This window comes from Dermacentor albipictus, chromosome 3 (assembly GCF_038994185.2).
Source record: "Dermacentor albipictus isolate Rhodes 1998 colony chromosome 3, USDA_Dalb.pri_finalv2, whole genome shotgun sequence".
Lineage (NCBI taxonomy): Eukaryota > Metazoa > Arthropoda > Arachnida > Ixodida > Ixodidae > Dermacentor > Dermacentor albipictus.
The window spans coordinates 39645714-39667362 of record NC_091823.1 but is presented as its reverse complement, the minus strand read 5'-3'; the positions used below and the strand labels follow the sequence as shown (position 1 = coordinate 39667362).

The following is a 21649-nucleotide window of genomic DNA, read 5'->3' as shown; positions in this document are numbered from 1 at the left end:
TCGCCGTGTAACATTCCTGGTTGTCGTTAGCTTTGACCTTTCGTGACCAGTCGTGCAAGGCAGCCTCTAGCACTAGCGCAGCGGGGTAAAGAAGCAGAGACAGCTTCGCTTTAATATGCGGTCTATAAATGTTGTAACATTTTTTTATTAACTCTTCCATTGCCTCCCCGCCGCATCCGGGATTTTACGTGCGTAGTGTTAACGGCAAGCTCCACACCAGATCTGTCCGTGTGCCTCTCCGCAGCTCCTTATGGGGAATAACCGAAGACGAGGATAAAAAGCAACGTTATAGATTTTCGTATTTCATTTGACCATTGTTACAATACTTTTTCACTTCAGTTAGGGTGTACACATTTTGTGTGCGCGTCTCGTTTCTACTAGTGGTGTCCAGCAGCGACAAGCAAAAGACGCGGAAAATGTGTGGTGGATAAATTTCATTGTCTGCTCACCTCAGATAACTCCAGTTCACTTTACACTGCAGACTTTACTTAACGCACTGCCGCCTTTGACGGTATATTCGACCTGCCACGTTTACTTATCAATCATGAAGCCATAGTTTATCCGGCCTCGTAATTCGTTCAGTCAATAATAAGCTTGCCCGACCGCTATGACTCGGTGATTTTTATTTGTTTAATGAGAATACATGACATGACTGAAGGCAGACTAAATTGAGGTTTAATTCAGCCATATAACTGCGAAGGCTCACTATAAGTATACGCAAAGGATTATCCTGACACCACGAATTTCTTTCACTGGAGTCTTCAACAACTCGAAATAAAATTATACATGATTGAGTCATTTATTGACGGTCCATCATAATTTATGACTGAAGGCTTCCGCGGCGCAGTAGATGTGCCCCGTAACATATGCTGAACTGAAAGCTGATGAACAAGTTTTGCAACGAACACCGTTATTACAAAGTGCATCGTATAAGGGAGGGGAAGGTACGTGCCGTAAGGTTTTTGAACTTTTTTATCCTTTATTTATATTAAGAGCGCTCCTACAATGAAGAACTTACCGTCAATTAGCCTGTTCAACAAAATAACCCACATGTGTTCCCGATATTTCTTCGGTATTATCGTATTGAATAAAAAATCTTCCCCTTAAGCTGCGACTAATCGCTTTTCAACACGCATGAAGAAGTACAATAGTAGTTCTTTATTAAGTTTTGGCGATGACTGCAGGTTTGTGGCATCAAATAGATTGCAGCTTGCACCACTGTCGACGATCCTTTATTAGTAGTGCACGTACCGCAGCTTCCATAATTTCATCCTGTGTGTTATTGAGTATCTCCCCTGCTGCTTTATTTCTGTCCACTCACTCGTTCTTCCATTGTAGTGTAGAAAAACCAACGTTAGACCGGCTAACCACTATGCCATTAGTTTGCAGTTTCTCTTCTTGGCCGTCAAGTAATGTTCGGAGTATCAGTTCGGCGTGCTGAGTGTGGCTTCGTGGCGACAATATAGCCCACAGTCATAAATAAACCATAGATGCAACTCGTAAAATTAATGGTGAAGCTGAGGAGACATAATTACAATAGTTTCTTGACCTTGGCATTTACGATGAGCGCAAGCTATGTGCCAAAAATCCCAAGAAGCGTCGTCATGAACGGGCCTCGCAATTTATTTGTTTCTCTTTTTCTCCTTCTTTTGTTCGCCCGTATGCTAATTTCTTGCTTTCTTTAGCAGCCTCTGCGCATGTATTTCAAAAGCAGTTATTCTTCAGTAGATGGCGGGCTCCGCCCGTTGCTGTCTGAGTAAATGAATTCAGAGCCGAAGGAATCACTGAAGTAGGCTGATCCTTTTTATTGTTGTTGTTGTTTTAAGTTTTCATTGATGCATATGTTAATCTTCCACGTTGTGTACATGACGCAATCTCCAACTACGATACTCCGGCAAGAACACCTATGCAGTCTTTCTTTATTTCACTCTATTTACGCAAAGTAAAATCTGACGCCGGTAGGCGTTCCACTTAAGATTAGTGAAACACTTCGCACGGAAGGTCACCAAATCTCGTGTTTCGTACACTCATAATCTCTTTTTAAGCAGATTCTTGCTTAATCAACAAGAGAAAACGTGTGGTTTTAGCGTCCCCGAAAACAAAAAGCGACGCCGCGTCGACATCTGTTGTTCGAAATTACCACCACTTACAAGAGGGCGTCATCTAGTGCAGAAAACCGAAAACGCGAAAATGGCTCGCATTTTGAAACCTTGCTCGAGCGCTGATTGCCTTCTATAACCGTGAACTGAAATCACTGTGCTCACTAATTCATTCTACATTTCTGCTTGACTTATTCAAATGTAACCTAGGGCAGAGCAGGCATTTCGTATAGACTACGCTTACCTGAGGTGCCATTCTGTGCCAGGCAGCTTGTTGGTGTTGGCGAGTGCTAAAATTCTATATTTCATTGCGCGTGTGTGTTTGCGCCAGAGTGAGATGTATTGTGAAAAGCACAATAAAACATTACTAACGCTGTCTCACCATCATTTGTGTTGCTTCAATAGCATTATATTCTTCTCCTGCCAGAATTTGTTTCGTTCTTACGTTTTAAATATGCCTTGCTGAGTTCTTTTTGCTTACGAAGTGTTTTACACAGCACCCTCAAAAAGATACGATTCATTCCTCTGCCGTGCAATTCCTTTTCCCGAAAGAAACCTGATCATGCTAGAAAACTCGAGTTCCATTTTGGGCATTCTCCAACGTGCATTTCTAGTGATTTCACTTCACTTGAATCAAACAAAGGTAATTAGTCCCTTCAGCAGATTTCACCGAAAGTGTTGGTGGGTAGAACTCGCACAACTTGCGTACTATTTTAGTGCGAAGTTAATTCTCGAAAGACTTTCCCCAACATGCGGTTGCCGATAAAGGGAACGAAGGGAACTCAAACGACGTGCGATAAAGCTTATGCGAAGCCAATATTGTAAATCTGCCGAAACTTGGGCATCACCTGTCTTCCAAAGTTCATTACCAAGAAGACGCTTCCTTCCTTCATCTGCCCACAAAAACTTGTGGGGTAACTTTTTTTTTCCATTTGTTCCACCACTAATGGAGCCAGTAGCAATGCTGAAAGTTCTCAGAAAAGGCCTTTGCGTTTGGGCGCTTGGCCGCCCATTTTATAACGGTACAGCTAGAAAAGGCCCAGTCGAATTCAGTGTGGGGAGCCAAAGCCTGGCGGATTTAATTAACATCAGCCGAAACTCACTTTAATCGAGTGTGTGTCGGCGGTGACGTCAAACGACCGAGGAGTGGAAGGCTTCCGTTCATTAAACGCTTTCCACGAGCTCTAGTCGAGTCGACCATGCGGGGCTTCTCACTGAGAGAGCGATTGAAAAGAGTTGTGGATGCGGTGCCTTCGTCAACCGAGTTCTGGAGGCGCGCCGCAGTCAAAACGCGCGCACGTATAGTTATTTCAATTCTCTGGATGGGCCCACGCTGTGCTGCAGGCAATCCAACGGAGTGCATAGATGACATCTGTATAGAGAATGCGTGTTCGTATGTGATGCCTTTACAGTGCAGTTTGCCTTGTCTCTGTGCTCCATATGCTACGAACAGAGTATAGGGCTTCTGTTTTGGATCACGGAACGGCCAACATTTGGGTGTTGTATGGAAAAAGAAAGAAAACACCAAATTTCAGACTGCGTGGGTATAGCTTGCATGTAGGGAGAGTTTTCAAGCATTACACGTGCACAGACACAAGAAAACGAGCAGAACGTGCATTGAACATTGCTGAATTTACGCGGTTCGACAATGATTTCAGTGCCGTGTTCCTGTTGGTGAACAAAATGGCTTAACTACACTTAACTAGGCTATCCAAAGCAACAGGAGCTCACTGTAGGCTATATGCCAAACTCCAAGACATAGCTGCGCGTGAAAGAAAAATCGAATACGCAATATATATACAACACAAACCCGAGACACGAATTGACGAAGAATAGTCGTCACATCATTTTGAATCATGTATGCTAGGCCGGAAAAACGTGTAGTGATGTCATGGGGTTTGTAAAAATATATAACTTTAAATTGAAGATGCAGCAACGACAGCATTTCCGACCACTAGAACGGAATACTTCCCATGTTAGCACTTGAAATCCGTCTAAATCCTGCTTATCGCAAAGGTATCCCCTGTCAAGTATTAAATTTCCTTTGTATAGACAAAGAGTGCATTATATGACTGAAGCAGGAGGAATCTACAACGTTACGACTATACAGTGAAGAATATGGCACGGCAGAGCGCTACACGTGTGTGGTTTGGAGCATCAATAAAATGGCTTCAACGTCCGCCTTCTTCACACTTTACTAACAGCCCAGATGTTACTTGCTTTGATTAAAGGAACCCGAAGAGCAGAAGCATCCATCATACCGTGAAAACGCCCTTTCTGCAAAAGTGCTTCGCGAGCGACTTCGCTCGATCTTTCGATGCATTCAGGACCAGTGAACGCGTAGTTGAGCTCCTTGACTTGCTTCAGCTGGGTCATTCGCGCGTAATAACGACACACACACTCTTTGTTAGATGTGTGTTTTTTTTTTGTTTATTTTTTTCGGCATAAATAAAAAATGGCGGCAAAAGTAAACGGTCATTCAAAAGTAGAGGTAATGCATGTATGCTGTAGGCGCCCAGCTACGTCTCTTCTTTTGCTCGCCCCACTGACACGGATTCAAACAGGAAATACAAGTTGCTTACATACACGTATAAGTAAAAAAAATCAACTACAGGTAGGAATTAGGTGGTGAACGGAGGCAGGAAACGATCAGTATGTCATAAATAGGGCACTATAAGCACTCGAAAAACAAATAATAGAAAGGTAAGAAAAACACACACACGACATGGTGACCTCATGCAGGGCGCTGATATCATGTAATTGGTAGGTGCCTCTCTCGCTCTCTCATTAGGGTATGATGAAGATGATTTTTTTCTTTCTCTTCTGCACGACGTTATAAAAGAGGAGGGAGATGACTGAGAAGGTACGGGAAGACGTCACTGAAAAAGCGTTAAGCAAGGAAAGGACAGCAAAGACACATAACGTTAGGTCTGAAACAAACTCCTTGGGAGCGTTTTCGGTATGTACATTTTTTTTCTTCTTCTTCTTCATCGCTCATTTCACTACCGCCTCGTAAGGCCAAACTCTGAAGGCTGACCGGCTCGTCTACCCGTTCCCATGCGCTCCTTGTAAATTGCATTTCCACTCACTAGGTTGAGAGGCACATAGCGGCAAGTCTAGGCACCTGGAACGCTGCCTTGCTCTACATACGTTCAGTGCAATGTATGACTCAAGTACACCACCACAGTCCAGCTGCTGGAGTGTTGCGAAATTTTAGCTCTGGTGTTTGTTCCGCGATAAATGTATGTAGGACAGCGGTATTTGATGCAGGGATATCGAGCTAGGAGCCTTCTCATGCTTGTTTCCCTGGAATTATATGTCTGCGGTGGGACCCCTTCGTTCCAGATGAGTAGCACGAGAAATAGCTCCTGGTTTCCTTTATGCAGCCCGTGAAGAATAAAAGCAGCAAGGAATATTTTATACCTGCATATGACGACAGCGTAAATGTGTGGAGTACATAATATGAATGCGCTTCTCATTAAAGATTAGCCGGCGCTGCCGGCTAGTATAATGAAAGATTAAGAAATAGACGGTCGTCGTTATCTCGAAGAGGTTTCCAAGGGACACAAGTGACATCATAATGTTGAAAGTAGTCTATGAGTGAGAAATCGCGTAACTAGCTTGCAAGTATTATTCACTAGGCAGTTTCGCTTGCTTGTTTTGTCAGTACTCTATTCGGGCCGTTGCTGCTGCTTTTGCTCAAAGCTTCGGCACGGAAGAGTTTGTGCGAGGTATGGTACTCTTCTGAAGCTCATTACTATCTTATCTGTGTGCCTCTCAACCTAACGGCGCCATTATAGACCTGGCCTAGACTGTACTCGATTTACTGGGTGTGCTGCTCGTGGTTCTCGTTGACGTGGTGTACGCGTCGCTGCCGCTTGCGCTGTCTCCGCTGACCCGAAGCGTCTGGCCCACGGTCCTCTGATCGTACGACGACTTGGACGACGTCTTAGTGCCGCTGCTTCCACTGTCACTGCCGCTGTCTGTGTAGCCTAAGGAAGCGTCGCTGTACTTGTTGTACGCTGAGGACGACGTCTTGGCCCTAAAGTACGGAGCTGCGGCACTCTTGTCACCGTAGCTCGTCGAGCCCGACGAAGAGCCGTAAGACGTCGAGTAGGAGCTGTCCGTGCTGGGAGACGAGGTCTTTGTAGACCCGTACTTGGCATTCCCGGCTGCGTACGCCTTCAGAGCCTGCGCTACGGCCGCAGCAGCCTGCGAGTTTTTGTAGGATGTGGATGTGCTGGCATAGTTCGTGGCTGGTCGTTTCGGCGAGTAAGACGACTGCGAGGAGGTGCTATAAGAGGACGAAGGATAGCGCTGTCCGTAGGAGCCGTAGTTCGATTGAGAGTTGTCGTACGCAACGGATGAGCTCGGGAGAGAGGACGACGAGCTGCTATCGTATCCGCTTGAGTAGGCACTTCCCGTTGTGCTGTACTTGGAAGGTGATCCGCTAGAGTACGCCGACGAGTACCCGGACGACGGCTGGCTTGAAGTGTACGACCTGGTTGGCATAGTGTAGCGGCCCGACGAACTGCCGTAACTTGACGGACTGTAGGCGCCGCTAGAGGAAGTGTATGACGATGGCTGTGAACTACCGTAGCTTCCGGAAGAGGACGTAGGATAGTTGCCGCTCCCTACGAGGCTGTAGGCTGGCCCGTATTTGTTCGAGCCTGATCCGTGATTTGTGATGCTCGTTTCATAGCCACTCGTGAGTCCACCGATAAATGCCGACGGAGAAGAGCCGACGTATCCGCCCCCAGATGAAAGCGTATACGTCTGAGGGGAACCACTGTAGGCAGAGCTAGATTGGGGTGCGTAGAAAGTTAAGGTGGGGTCAGACGAAGGCGACGACGAGTAGCTAGTTCCCGAGGAGCTGCTCTGGCCGTACCCTGCCGAGGCCGGCTGTGCTTGTTGGAAGGCGGCAGCGAACGTGCTGTACTGCTGGTCTGCCGACGACGACTGCTCCTTCTGCGCGCTAGACCCCTGCGATTGCGTGTAGATCTCGGCGGAAGGCGTGTAGCTCTGCGAGTCCGTTCCAGATCCATCTCCTTGCTGGCCTCTGGTCGCCCCGACCGGAATGGCCACGGGGCCGTCGCCGTAGTTGGTCAAGCTCACGGGCACTCCTAGCTGCGCCGTCATGATTCCGTTGTAGACGCTCGATCCTCCTGTCTTGTAGCTGTAAGCGTTGTTTGACGACGGCGAAATCTGCATGACCGAGTTCACGTGCTGCTGGAAGCTGTCCTGGTCGCCAACCGAGGAGCCGAACGACTCGCTGGTCTGCGGCTGAAAGAGTGATGACAGCCCCGGGTAGCTTCCGGGGGATCGGTCCGAGTCGATCTGGCTCTCGGCGAATTCGGTCGCTTGCGCCATGTGTGTCGGTCCGTGTTGTAACATGGCTTCGGGAGCGAAGGTGAACCGCGGCCCTCCGTGCATCGGGAGCGTCTGGAAGGTTGCGTGCGCCGCGGCTGCCTGGAGCGGCGGGAGCGGGATCTGGTGCGCGAATATGGGCTGCGGCTGGTGCTGCTGCTGTTGCTGCTGCGACGGCCTCCCGAAGGAGAAGAAGCTCGGCCTCGGTGAGCTGGCCGAGCCCCGGAGTCCCGACAGGAAGGACGGGGCCCGTAGCCTGAAGAAGCCCTTGCCGGGCGGACGACTTCCGCCGCTGTTCCCGGAAGAAAAGAAAGGCTTCCGGAAGAAGGATGGCTTGGGACTGGACTCGGCCGGTGTGTAGGGCATCACCGAAGGTGTCATGTATGGCGGCCCCAGGTAGAAGTTCTGGGCGGTTGCCATGCCGCACAGGAGCGTGCATATCACCTGCGAAGACAGGACAAGGAAAAGAGTGTTACAACTTGTTCGCACGGAACTTCCAGGTCTAGTCTCTACGCTCAGAATGCTACGTGGTTTTCGCTGGCGATATAAATACGATAGGCGACGGACTTGGTGTACCTTCCGAAATGGTCACTATTCACATTGAAGCCGGATTGATTTGGCTTCAGGATGAGCCAAGTCAATTCATACAGGGAGAACAGACGATAAAAAGCGTTTGTAATTGTCTGTCCTTACTGTTTGCGTTGCCTTTGTGCTCCTTGAAGCCACCGATTCATACCACTTACCACAACCGAAGGTTTTGCCCCAGTTGTTAAAATCCAGCTTCTTATAGCTTATTCCTCAATTTTCTTTCTCTCTCTCTTTTGGTGTCTGCATCTTATTCATGCGGGACAGACTACAAACGAAATCTGGAAAGCAGACATTGTATTCCCACTAACTAACATCGGGCGTCAGTCATCGTCCTTTAAGAAAGAAAGAAAGAAAGAAAGAAAGAAAGAAAGAAAGAAAGAAAGAAAGAAAGAAAAGAAGAAAGAAAGAAAACTACGCAAACATTTCTTACATTATTTGACCGATTAATCACTTATACTGATTTAAACTGATAACATAAATATCGGGCAATAAAATTGCAGAATTCCTTTTTCACTCTAGAAAGGCTCGCGTCGTCAACACCATGTGTTAATACCTGAAATCAGCACTGGGACGAAAATAGTGCCAACAACCCGAACACTTTATTTTCGTGTTTCCGGATTTCCATTCCTCCTGATGGTTCTATAAAACAGGCGTAAACTGCCTTCGCTATTATTGTGCAACCATGAGGAGGTTATTTGATCTTGAGAAGTTATCATAAGATAAGTGTGGGCACAATTTTAAGAGCTTAATTTGCTTCACGTAATTTAAACTTTCTTTTTTTTTCAAATAAATAAAATATACGGATTTGAAGCACCATTAAACAATAAGGAAGTTAATCGACCTGCCAACCGTCACTAAAATCCACAAACCGTATTTGTCGCTCACGCAAGTGCTAACGTGATATATTACGATCGTGGAGGTTGCAGCTCGCCTTTACTCGTTGGTAGTAAGAATAAAACGTTAAATCGAATGTGTTACTCATTCGAAAACAGCGCATTCTTTCCTTACATGCGATTAGTCAACGTTTTACGAGCCATGCTTTGGAGCTCTTGCCGAGTCAGCTGGCTGGCGTAGCAATAAAGAAACAGCGCGTATGTTTGTAAAAGCGACTTTCCTCGACCATTATCTCTCGCAATCAAACTTGTGGCAAAAGATGGGAAGATTTCCAGCGCCTTCATGTGAATAGAAAAGCGTCTTGCGTGCTCAGAAAGGAAAGGAATCCTGGTTTAGGTAGGTTTTACAACCGCATTTATAACCCTCGTGCGGCGCTTTAGCCACTTCTGGCGTGTAGAGCATGCAGATTGGCTGTACCTTGATACACTTCGTTGTTTTCCTCGAAATATGGCTTTTGCGTTGCTACGAACTGTACCGCACTAGAAGCAATCACGTGCTCTTGCGTGATGCCGGTTCCCGCAACCAAAAACAAGGACACGACGTATTGCTTGGAACGGCGATAAAATAAAGATCCCCTGCAGGCCTTATGGCGCATTGAACTGCACTACGCAAAAAAGATGAGGCACACACACACACACACACACACACACACACACACACACACACACACACACACACACACACACACACACACACACACACACACACACACACACACACACACACAAAAAGCGCCGCGTATGGCTACGGTCATTGCGTTATCTGTCGGCAAGTACGCCATACACCCACTCGTCCACAATCTCCACAATTAGCGAATCCACATGCCGGCGCGTGATTCAGCAAAGCGCAACACGAACCCTGGTGAAGAACGAGGGGCTCGTTATCGGGATGCGTTGCACCGACGACTACGCATGCGCACCTCGTCGCATATGCATGTCCATAGCGCTAGCGCGCTGCCTATCAAGGAATGAGACGTGCTATACATTAGGAGGCACCACCATGCACTTGTGCCGAACTTCTATCAGGAGTCCGTAATTAATCTCGGCCCTCTTTAGGAGAAAGCACGGCGCACCACCGAGCGTTTTGACATTAACCTCATTGAGTACCGGAGCCCCCCCCCCCCCCCCCTTTATTTTTATGGTCTTTCCGTGCACACGTACGTCGGCGCTCGCTTGTTTGTTAAGCGGCAGCCCCAATCTTCACGGCGGAATGAATGAAGCGAAATTAATCGCATGCGCCACATTTACGACTTCCTCGCCGTGCGCGCGTATATAGGCTCTGCTGATCGCCCTTGTATACTGGCCCGGAGACGAGCGCAAGGTTGCTCATTATCAGTGAAAGCGATGCCGAAAGAATGTGGTAACACGTGTGGGTGGATCATAAAACTCAAGGCTGCGGGAGTCACGTCTACGCAGACACTGGGCGGTGATATAGGGTGACACCGCGCTGCTGTCTCTACAAGAGGCGCTGGAAACGTTTGGGACATCCGAGCGTGATTCTTGAAAATTTTGTTTGCGTTTATTTTGGCGGGGACTATATAGTAGGACGGGGACAAAACAAAGAAAAACTTTCCTTTCACAAATTCCACCGTAATTTCCCGTATTTGGGCTTTTGCTATGCAGGAAAGGCTCCCAAATGCTGACCGCCTTACCCTTTACTCGCCTTTGGGATGCAGTACAATATTTTCGTATTGACAAGTAGAACTGTAGCCTCTAAACACTTGAGAACACGGGGACTAAGTGCGCAAATTGTAAGGTGGCGCTGCCGCCTATCTTGCATATTTGCACCCTTTCTTGCTTACCAAGCCGAGGTGATAGTGTGACTGATCTATATTTGATATCTCAGAATTATAGGGATTGTTTGTATCTTGACGTAATCATCTATCAAGCTAAATTTGTTGAATAAACAAAATAATTATGTAAGGTGCAATAAAATCGTGTAGCCGTAAAGAAGTTCACTGCTTTATGCGTGGCAGGCATTGTGAATAATGAATAGGGTTGCGAAAACAGGTATATAAGACTTTCTGCACAATCTCATATAGGCACCAAAGAAAACAGTCTTCTAGAACACCACAGATAGTCACTTTCGACATGAAAAGGAACAAAAAGCTTCAAACAAACATCTTCAAATTATTTATTTCATTGCGCAGATGAATTATTCAACGGTCCAGCTAGGGTTTTTTATTTTTTTTTCTTGTCGGACATCATGTCGCTTGATTGCGCTTCTCAATGGACGTCGTTTCATTGGGGACCACTTTTTAGAAGGCGTGGTACATTTTCCCATGGCTGACCACATTCGCAATAAGGGAAGAGTAAACAGTGAAGAAGGCTCCTCGACGGACGTTCCGATCCGCTCATTGTGAACTTCCCTGGAGTCAGGCTCAAAGAACGGGTGATCAATCGAGCTCCGGTGCCGCGTCGGGTTTCGCTCGCGCGCCGACGTACGCGCTGTGCCCGCTGTCTGGCCGTGCGCAGCACAAAAGCCCAGGTCGGCCTCTACAGGTGGCGACGCTGTCTTCACGCCCCTTCAGCTGCGGCAATGCGCGCGATGAATACCGATGCGAGCAGCGTTTTTTTTTTTTTTTCAAAAGTGGAGCACCACTATTCGCGGATATGCCTGCCTGTCTGCCTGCTCGGTTGCTTACGGTACATATCGCGCGGGTCACAGTCGTGAGAGAAAAAGTTGAAAAGGGGGCGAGGGCCGTCACTTGGGGGTCGAAATCGAGGGGGAGGTGATCCGTCAGGAAAGCAGCTTTTGGCCCGCGAACGGTACAGAGGTTACGCACGACGCTGGCAAGCATTATTCGTCAAAACCAGCGCAGAATACGAGTCGCGGTGGCGCGGCGTCACCGATGGCAGGGAATCGTTATCGCGTGCGCGCCAGGACGCGACACCCCTTCTCGCCTGCTTCACCGTCACGCAAGCGCTATACGTGCGCCGCTCCCGAGGCAGCAGCAAAAGAAAGGACAGGCGCGCGTGCGACGGCGCGGGCAGCGCAACGACAACGCGGTGGAACGCGCAGCGCCTTCACTGGCGGGCGGTATTGCGCCCGAACACGCCGGGGCTGCGCCGGCGGCGTCATCGCCGACCTGCGCGCGCGGATCGCGCCGCCACACGGCCGCGCAAACGCCGCGGGCGCAGCGGAACGGCAGCGGCGCGCGACACGCAGTCTGGCAGTAGGGCAACGATCCCAGACCTGAATTACGGATCCTCCGCTGGCGCCCCGGAGGCAACGGGGCACCAGCAGCGGAGGGATTACGTATCTGGGGCCCCGCGCGGCAGGCGCGCCAACGAGCCGACGCTGCTCCAGGGAAGGGAAGCCGCCGCCGCCGCCGATCGCGCCTCTTTTTTTTTTTCAAGATCAAGGCCCCTCGGGCGAGGCAAGTCGCCGGCGCCGCGGACCTGCGCGCGCCGCGCGGCCGTGCGAGCTCTATCCCTGTGTTTACCCCATATCCGAAGGCATCCCACGTCGCTGACCCACATTCCGTGGCCGCTGCTTGCGAAGGCGGCGCGGCGCGGCCGAACCCCGCGGCCGCCGTCCTCGCCGTCTCCTCGGCGACCTGTGGCGCTATGGGCCCGCGAGAGCGCTGCGTGGTGCTTTCGTGTTACTCGGCTCCGAACCTTTACGGGACGCCTGGCAAAGTCGCTGAAAATGAAGGAAGCGCCAGCGTGCCCGAAGAGCCACGGCTCCTCGTCCTCTTCGTCACTTGCGTGCTCACTTACTCTCTCTCTTCTGCAACCTTCTTAGTGTATTCCTTCTGCCTTTCGAATCCGAAACAAGGAACCGCCATTCCAAGAGGTTACAGAGAGAGCGATCCGTTCTCGTCCCTGTCATCGCTCCTGAACTCCGAGCACGTCTGGAGAGCAGTTGAGTGCAGGTTTACGAAGAACTCGCTTGAGCCTCCTGTAATCCGGTGAGCCTCCTTCAACGCAACGAGCACAGTCAAGGCTTCCTTCTCTATACTTGGGCTTTTGGCTCGTGCATCGGCATTCGGGGCACGCTCGCGGCACTTCGAATTCACATAGCTGCAGTAAAAAGGGCACACCTTCGGGTTCGTTGTTCGGCACCTCCTGAGAGCGTTTCGGGAGGAAAGAAAATAATACCGACGAGGCCTGCTCGCAATTCGCCCGAATATGCGTACCTTTACACTGGCGAGTCTTGGTGAAATGAAAAACGCGGCGAGTTTACAGCTTGCAAGAAAGGCAGCCACAGATACAACCCAACGTGAGAGGCTGGAAGGCTTGGCAGGTTGTACTTAAATCAGCGGCGCAAGAAGACCTACGCACACAAGAGCGTAAAACAGCTCCTGGGGGCGCCTGTTCTACGTTCATCTATTCGTTGTCCTTCGCTACGCCAAGACGTCGAACCAGCTAGCATAGCCACTTGTGTTGGCCTTAGCAGAGAACGCTCGGAAGCGCCTGCTAAGAATCATAAATGCAATGGAAATTACAAGAATGATCAGGCTGCCGGGCTGCAGGAATGCAAAGCTTCCTCTATGTGTAACTCATGCGCACGCTTGTATTCAAATGCAGGACAAGTATTTGCAGTCTTTATCCATTAGTTTTATGCTCATCGCTTATTATGTCGACGGCGTCTTCATGTCCTAAGTACGTACCAGAACTGCGAGAGGAGCGGCCGCTAACTGGGGGCAGTAGACTGCATTTCGCCAGCTAGCGTTATTTAGAGTGGAGGAAAATCTGAGCACGCCTGTGTTTTCGGATTCAGCCCTTCGTCGAAAATCCGCGGCTTGAATTTCGGCATGCGAAGTAAACGTTTTCTCATCAATAAAGGGTCAAATGAACTAAGTATTCTGATGAGCTAGCAATACCAATATACGTTGTTCAAATACTTTTTTTTTACCACTAGCGCCCTGTGATTATATTGCGGTTGCCGCGAACATTTGCCGTGGGTATTTTTTTTTTTTTTCGCGTAAAAGATGGTAAAGCTCAACTTACTCGAACTTGAAGTTGATCACAAGATTTGTCTTTATAGTGTCGCTAATGGTCACGCCGTAAAGATGAAATGACCACTGGGTGTCTCACATGGATCTGAGCATTGCGTCATACATACACATAAATAACGAGGAAATCTTGAAGTTAATGTGATATAACACACCAAAGAGCACTTTCCAATGGGCTAAAGCATCATCATAAACGACCACGTCTTTCATTGTTCATTGCAGGAGGAAACCACGCTTCTGCCGGTATCCCAATACATTTGTTCGGCGGTAGCGCTGGAATACGCGAATCTGTATATTCGCTGATTGTCGGCAGTGGCCTTTGATTACAACAGCAGCGGGATACATGACGAGGTAACGCCGCGTTTCGAAAACTCGCGATATGCGAATATTCCGGTAGGCGGGAACCTCCACGTGGCTGGAACAGCGCCAGTAGAAGATGACGAGGCTCGTATACTCAAAGATGGCCCAAGACATGCAGAGGCTGCACAGACTCGCCACATACGCGTCTTCCAGCCTTTCGCGTGTAGGTAGTGCCGCACGATATATAACGACTACCTCCCCCCCCCCCTCCCTCTTCTTTCTTTTTATTGCCGCATTGGGGCCCAAGGAACAAGCGTGAATGTGTTGGAAATAATAAAAAAGGAATACATTACGCGATTGCTTATCATACTAAAGAGCGACTAAAGATTAAGGCTAGACACGTAAGTGTGGTCTAGCTTTAGCGATATATAGCGGTGGATTACGTGTTTTACAGCGACAAACACGTTAGTCTTATTCCGCGATCGGACGCGTAAAGAAGGAAAGTATGGTGGCTATGCAGCATTAAAATTCCTGCGGCACCTGTCCACCACGTCACTAATTTTGCCTGTGTCTTGGTGAGGCTCGTTTATAATAGATTATGGCAAAAAATGGTTATGGTAGATTGATAAATTAAAAGAATATTCAATCTGTCATAAAAACATTTTCTCACTTTCGCCTGCATGAAAACCTTTCACACAAGAAAATTACCGGAAATTTAAATCGTGTCATCTTCATCTATGTTGTCAAATCTGCGCCTTCATGCACTGCCAAAACAAATTGGACCTGTTTTTCTTTCGCTTATAAGGAGCCGCTATTGCGCTGATGAAATGCAGACGGGTGTTCTGAAAGCGTTAAATCTACGAGCGTGAAGTAATTTAATATCCATCTTTATCGTGCCTTTCAATCCATACGTCGAAGAACTTTTTAACGTATGGTAAGGTTGTTATATAAACGGGGCCGCAGATTTTATCCACTTTGCCACAAAACACACGGACTGATACGAAGTCTGTGACTGCACTAATCTCACAGCTCTCGCAGCGTTGCACGCCGATTAGGAGATCACCAGATTGTCTTCAACATATCGAAGGCTAGCTTTGCCACAATACCAGGTGCGTTTCAGCGCCGCGGCGAAGCCTTCTTACGACGCGTCTCCCACCGCGAAATGGCTCAATACAGCGCCAGACATTGTCGGCACGTTAAAGGGACTTCTATCCTTTCTGAAAGCGACTGGTTTGCGCGAGTGCGCCTTTCACTGCGTAGTGCTGTCCATGCACATGCGCACTATCACCGACTTCCTCTCACTCTCCCTTCTTTATACTTCCCTATTCCCTTCTCTCAGTGAAGGGACGCCGACCAGACACTTTTCAGTTTAACACCCTCTCTCTCTCTCTCTCATCTATCTATCTATCTATCTATCTATCTATCTATCTATCTATCTATCTATCTATCTATCTATCTATCTATCTATCTATCTATCTATCTATCTATCTATCTATCTATCTATCTATCTATCTATCTATCTATCTATCTATCTATCTATCTATCTTTCTTTCTTTCTCTCTCTGGAAAGCTTTCGCCAATATAATTCCATAGACGTCTTCCCAAGTGGAGTGAAAAAAAAATTTAAAATAAATTATAGGGTTTTACGTGCCAAAACCACTTTCTGATTATGAGGCACGCTTTAGTGGGGCACTCCGGAAATTTGTACCACCTGGGGTTCTTTAACGTGCGCCTAAATCTAAGCGCACGGGCGTTTTCGCATTTCGCCCCTATCGAAATGCGGCCGCCCGGGCCAAGATTCAATCCTGCGACCTCGTGCTTAGCAGCCCCAAGTGGAGCGAGCATGCTGCAGTCGGTGAGTTCAGTTTTCGAGCCTAATTAAGCAGGTTTTGCTGGCGGAGATGCATTAGTGTCGTCGCGAAGACGCGATGTCATTTTCGGTTGACCACAATGCCCCTCTACTTTTCCTTCTTTTTTTTTTCTAATGTATCAACGATGGCCCTTTGTATGGTTACGGGAAAGTTACGTCGATAGACACTCTAATTATCTGTAGCAGCATATTGAGCGTATGGTTAGTGGAACATCACAGCATCCATTAATGGGCTCTCTCTCGCTCTCTCTCTCTCTCTCTCTCTCTATGGTGCTTCTTCAAACTTTATAGCAATTATACAACACATTACCAGCACGTAATGATGGACAACACCCTAAAGCTGGCGGAGCACACATGACGATCGATCGAGCAATCATTTCCACAATCAATCACTTTCACGAGTACCGCGCATCTCGGTAGCGACGAAGGTACGCGGGTCGACTCTCGCGGTTGTCGCCGCGGAGGAAGGCGTCGCACAGCTTGCGCACTCGTTCACCGTCGGCAGGGCGACGCCACGGCAGAGAAACGGCTGCGCCTGTTTCTGCTGCCGCTGCCCTCGAAAAAATGGAACGACGCTGGGGCGACCAGTTGGCGCTTCTGGCCACGGCACGAGATTCCAGCCGTTCCAGTTTCTCGATCTCGCCTCGGGAGTTGCAGCTTACGCCGGCGGCGTATTACATCGCCCGCGACCCGTCCCCCCCCTCCGTTCGCCTTCTCCGCGCACCTCGGTACGAGGAAAGGAACCCTCGAGCGCACGCGCAATAGGAAAACGTGCAGGCCATGCGTGGAGACGCTGGCCTGCCGCTCATCTTCGGCGTTCTCGCTGAGCGGAGGCGACGAGCAGCGAGCTAACAAACAAATAAACAAGCAGACAAACAAAGAAATAAACAAAGAATGCCTCGTGTAAGGGAGCAGCGATGCTTCATGCGACAAGCGGTCGCGCTTCGAGCATGAAGGAGCAACACGGTCTAAGGATGCGCGATGCGCAGCAGACGCTTTCGAAGAAAAGCGCCAAGCTAGCTTTCCCGCAATGCACAATAGCCGTAATTGTGCCGTTCGACACATCGCTGACGAGAAGCATTAGTGCTCAGCTGGAGCATCGTATTCGGTCTCGTGCATCTCTTCTCATTCACGTTTAGTCCAAAATTAGCAATGGGGCTGACAGGTGGAGTAGCACACTGTGGTATAAATGTTTTAAACAGGGATAAGGGGCCTCAGAAAGGCTGACCAACGTTTCGATAGGAGGACCTATCTTCGCCAAAAGCGAAGATAGGTCCTTTAACGAAGATGGATATTCCTATCGAAGCATCGGCCAGTCATTCTGAGGCACCTTATCCCTGTTTATGACCATTCACGTTAAGCGTATGAAAGCAAGAAAGACACGCGAGGTACGCAGTAATTGAGGTTTAGTAATGTTCTGCCTTCCGTGTACTGCGGAAAAGCCAAAGTGGCACTCTTTGGCGTGTCTATATTTACAGCCAGGTAAATCGCAATTAGCCACTGAGGCTTAGCGGCGGCAGCGTTTTTATGACGAGCCCCAGGACGTACAACTGAGTTCTCATAGCGTCTGCAGCTTTCCTATGTGACCGGAACGCAGAAGTGCTCCTCCCCCCCCCCTTTGTTTTCTTTTTTTGTTGTTGTTGTATATAACACTTTTCCCAAATTGGAAGTGCACTTTTCTGCTATGCTTATTTGCCCCAACTAATGGCAGCCCCGGTCATGTTTGACATGAAGACGAAGTGCTCGCAGCACATGCTGTGGCTTGTCTCTTGTGCATAGTTTCATCAAGAAAGATATGCCTATATTTTTCATGTCATAAGAGAAGCACACTGTGCTCGTTTTGTGTAAACTGCAAAAATGATTCACTGTAGCCTTTAGTTGGACTAAGTGCGTCGCGGCAAAGCTAGATTTAAGATTATGAAAACGATCTATTCATAAGGAAAGCTTACGTGGCACTGATTCCACAAGAAAGCTCGATTTCTTTTTTATGTGAAGATCCAGCCTCTAGATTAACTTGCTTGCTCTGGTAAAAACAGTGGTCTGAGCTAATTAGTTTACAACTCTGAGCAGTGCTTGCTGCGATTCATTTGTGTAGCGTTCATTTATGTCAATTGTGTGACGCCATCAATGCGAGCCATTGTTAGCTATAAAGATATTCACGTGAGATCAATGTCACTTGTTGTGACATACGTTTCCACTCATGCAATGACCCATTATTTGGTCTAATTGCATAAACAAAGAAACAAACAGACAAGTAATGCAATACTCCGTCAGTTCCGCATCTTGCTGCGGACAGCAACTCTAATTTTAAGGCTCGCGAAAACCAAGTTTCATCACCAAATCTTGCGAAAATTCTACTTGGCAGATCCTACACTCTGCAAATGCCTGACACCGAGAGTATGTTTGTTGAAGAGGTCCAGGTGGTCAAGATTAATCAGTAGCACTTCACCACGGCATCCGCCGAAGGTCATGAGGTTGTTTTAAGGTCTTTCCCTAACTCGGATTTTCCCTAACTCGAAGCGCATCGAAATGATAACTAATTAATTCCAACAATCACGTATCGTGCTTGGTTTAGTTGGTAGAGCGACAGTGCGGGATAAGAAGAAAGCGATTATGCCAGGCTTTATATCTGAAACGGGATGAACATTTCTTCAAGTGCTATGCTTCTATTTCTGAGGAACCCTTATGGGGGTGTTGCTGCTCGAAGTGGCGTTTGCGCCAGGAATCCACCAAGGCCATCGACAAGTACGTCCGCTGGTAAGAATGAGGGGGAAAAGGTTTATTTTACATTTTTACACTCACTCCAGATACGGAAGCCCACTCCATGTAGAAGCATATTAAACGTCTGAGTTTACATCACTACACGTAAGTACTCCGATCACTGCACCAAGGTCACCGCTTTAAATACCGTCATATTCCCTAAGCAACTAGACTAGGAAATCTGATGACTGTATCACGGCCAATCACAATCGTCGAATCGGTAGCAGTATCCCGCCCATGATATCGCACCGTTCCGCCGAACTCACCTCCGATGTTTCTAAATATGCCCCGCATATCTAAATATGCCACGCATAGCAATCCGAGGTTGAAGCCGTTCCCACAGTAGCACTCGATGTTGGCCCTTTTCTTCATTAGTTCAGGTTGACAGGTGCAGGGGAAGGGGTCTCTTGTGTGACTCGTCAGCAAACCGTGTCAACGCTGCGTTGACTTTTCGGTAAGCGCTGATGAATGGTTGGGGTTGCCTCATGGTAAATGTCCAATTAATGCCCTTGGCCATGTTGAGACGTAACAGGGGGTTTTCTTTGTATTTTCGGGCTAATTGAATGTCGGTGGCAACTTTCTTTTCTGCAGTGGAAGCACTGCCCATTCGGGAACAAAATGTGGACTCTAGGGACATCTCTCGCAGCGAAAAACGTGGTTTTGCTACGCTCTAAATGTACCAATTGGTGCATATGAAGACTTCAGCTGATGCCGCCCTGCCTTTCACAAGATTGAATAATTTTCGCTGCGGAACTTTCCGGTCGCAGTGCACTTAAATGGGCCGAAAATTGCAGTGCCTGCGTACTGCCTTCTCACCCTCTCCATTTTTATGTGTGTCTTGCAAAAAGGCGTTCTAGTAATTGTTGGTCACTGCCGCACTAATCGACAATTTGTAAGTATTGAACTGCTGTTAACTTCTTCGGCCTTCACAAGGAATTGAAGGAAATGGATAAACACCCACCGTCATTGCGTCATTCATTGAAATTTAAGCCTCAAGAAATATGCATAATATGCATATTGAGATATGCAAAAGATTTGGCAGGGGCCTATTCTTTATTCTTCGGGAATCAAAAGCTACGCGTGCGCTAGAGCTGAACGTGAGCCGTCTGACTGATGCTGTGAAGAAACGTAATGCACTAGCGGCTGATGGAAATTAGGGCACAAACCAGTGGAGCCCGTAATAAGACTGGCTGCTTTGGCATTTAAAACATGTGGAGTACATCTATCAAGTTCATAGCTACGTCGTTGTTATATATAGTGAGAAAGTGATAAAAGTCCGCCCGCCACTCACAATGCACTCGGTGGCTCCACTCCGAGCACTGACGGTTGTAGTATAGTGACTGTAAGTTTCTACAATCGTTCGCGTATACTAACGCGCCTGCAGACGAAGCGGGGGAAAGTTCGCGGCGTAGTAAAACGAGTCGGGTACTTTAGAACGAGGAAGAGTGCGCTTTTAAAGCGCCTGCACACGAGGGCACTTCAAGCCGCGGAGTGCGTCGCAACCATTCGTCGCCCGACCCCACGCAGAACCCTTGCGGAGTCTTTTTATTTAGTACAGAGTGGTTGGGGAGGGAAGGGGGGGGGGCATTACTAGCTCAGCCCGCGCAAACAAGCGGTGATCCTCCTCTGATGCGACGGCGCGATGGCGCGCACCTTCTTCTTCTCCTTCTTCTAGGTTCGGTGTGGCGATGCCCTCTCGTCGACCGCCACTACTCATCTCGGCCAGTATCTCTTTAAGAAGGTCACAAGGGTGGCTCGGCGGATTCCGCATGGAACTGGGCTGCACTCAAGCAAACCATAAGTAGCGACACACGCACGCACACTCACGTGGTGCGTAATCGGCGAGCCAACTCCGTTATCCGTGCATCTGGCCCTGTAGGGAAAGGGTTATACGTGAAGCTGTCGGTGTTGGTTGTGGTTTTACGCGTAGTCGGCGCCCCCTTTCTCTCCCTCCCTATAAAGGCCACTTTTGGAAGGTCGCTGCCCTTGGGTCCCCCACGCGGCGACACTGTGTTGTACGGGACGGCGTCTACATCGTCGTCGTCGTCGTTGCAGCCCGTCGTGGGAAACACGGAAACAAAGATGCATTGTCTTCCCGTGTGCGACAGAATGCGGGCCGACCTTAGAGACGACAGGTCGAGGACTCGCGCTGACGGTGGTCCAGCCAACGTATATATACTTTCTTCCTCTTCCTCGGGCTGTTGCTTGAGAGCGCATGTCCGAGATCCGCCGTACTGTTGTACGCGTCGGTTACAGAGAAAATGGGAAACCATAATAGCACACTGCGGAATAAACTTGGCACACTTTGGTACATTTCGAGGTCGTTCACAAGTGTAAGTCAGTAATCAACAAAATAGAAGAAGAGGGAGAAACGTTGGTTGTTGTATCTAGTATATTGTTATGTCTTCGATATTCTGTGGCATCAACACGACTTGGTTTCATCTTTCAGGACTTATTTGTAAATGGGTATGCAGGTAGCACAAACGACATATGTAAGAGCACCTAAAAGACAAAGCAGCTACAGTTTCATTGAGACAGGCGGTGTCCTTCACGAGCAAGATACGCAAGTATTCCTTGAATATTGTAATATTGTGGTCTCCTCGGCGAGTTTCGCCCAGCGGTTTGGCCTTCCGCACCACGTCAAGTCCAGGCGGAACTGACAATCCGCATGCAGTTGCTAACAAGAGGAGGCAATTGATTCCTCGGTCTTCAAGAGCTCCTCTGTTGTTCGCCTTGCGGAGCCTCCGCGTTGAATCTTAATCTGTCTGCTACGGAGCCAGCGTACAGCGTGCGCAAGGGAGCACTTCATTC

The 21649-nt window shown here is 48.4% G+C and overlaps 1 protein-coding gene across 2 annotated transcripts in view; it reads right to left on the bottom strand.

The window, feature by feature from the left end:
* Positions 1-4537: 4537 nt before the first annotated feature.
* LOC135902582 (uncharacterized) overlaps positions 4538-21649 on the bottom strand; it is a 39260-nt gene continuing 22148 nt past the window's right edge. Inside the window, exons 1-2 of one of the 2 annotated variants that reach the window (XM_065432765.2) lie at positions 13904-13981; positions 4538-7910 (exon numbers count right to left, since the gene is read on the bottom strand). In XM_065432765.2, coding sequence (XP_065288837.2) covers positions 5907-7886 — 1980 coding nt within the window. In that variant the 5' untranslated portion in view covers positions 7887-7910; positions 13904-13981 and the 3' untranslated portion in view covers positions 4538-5906. Of the gene's footprint in view, positions 7911-13903; positions 13982-21649 lie in introns of those variants that run through there. The other variant, XM_065432764.2, reaches the window with a different exon arrangement.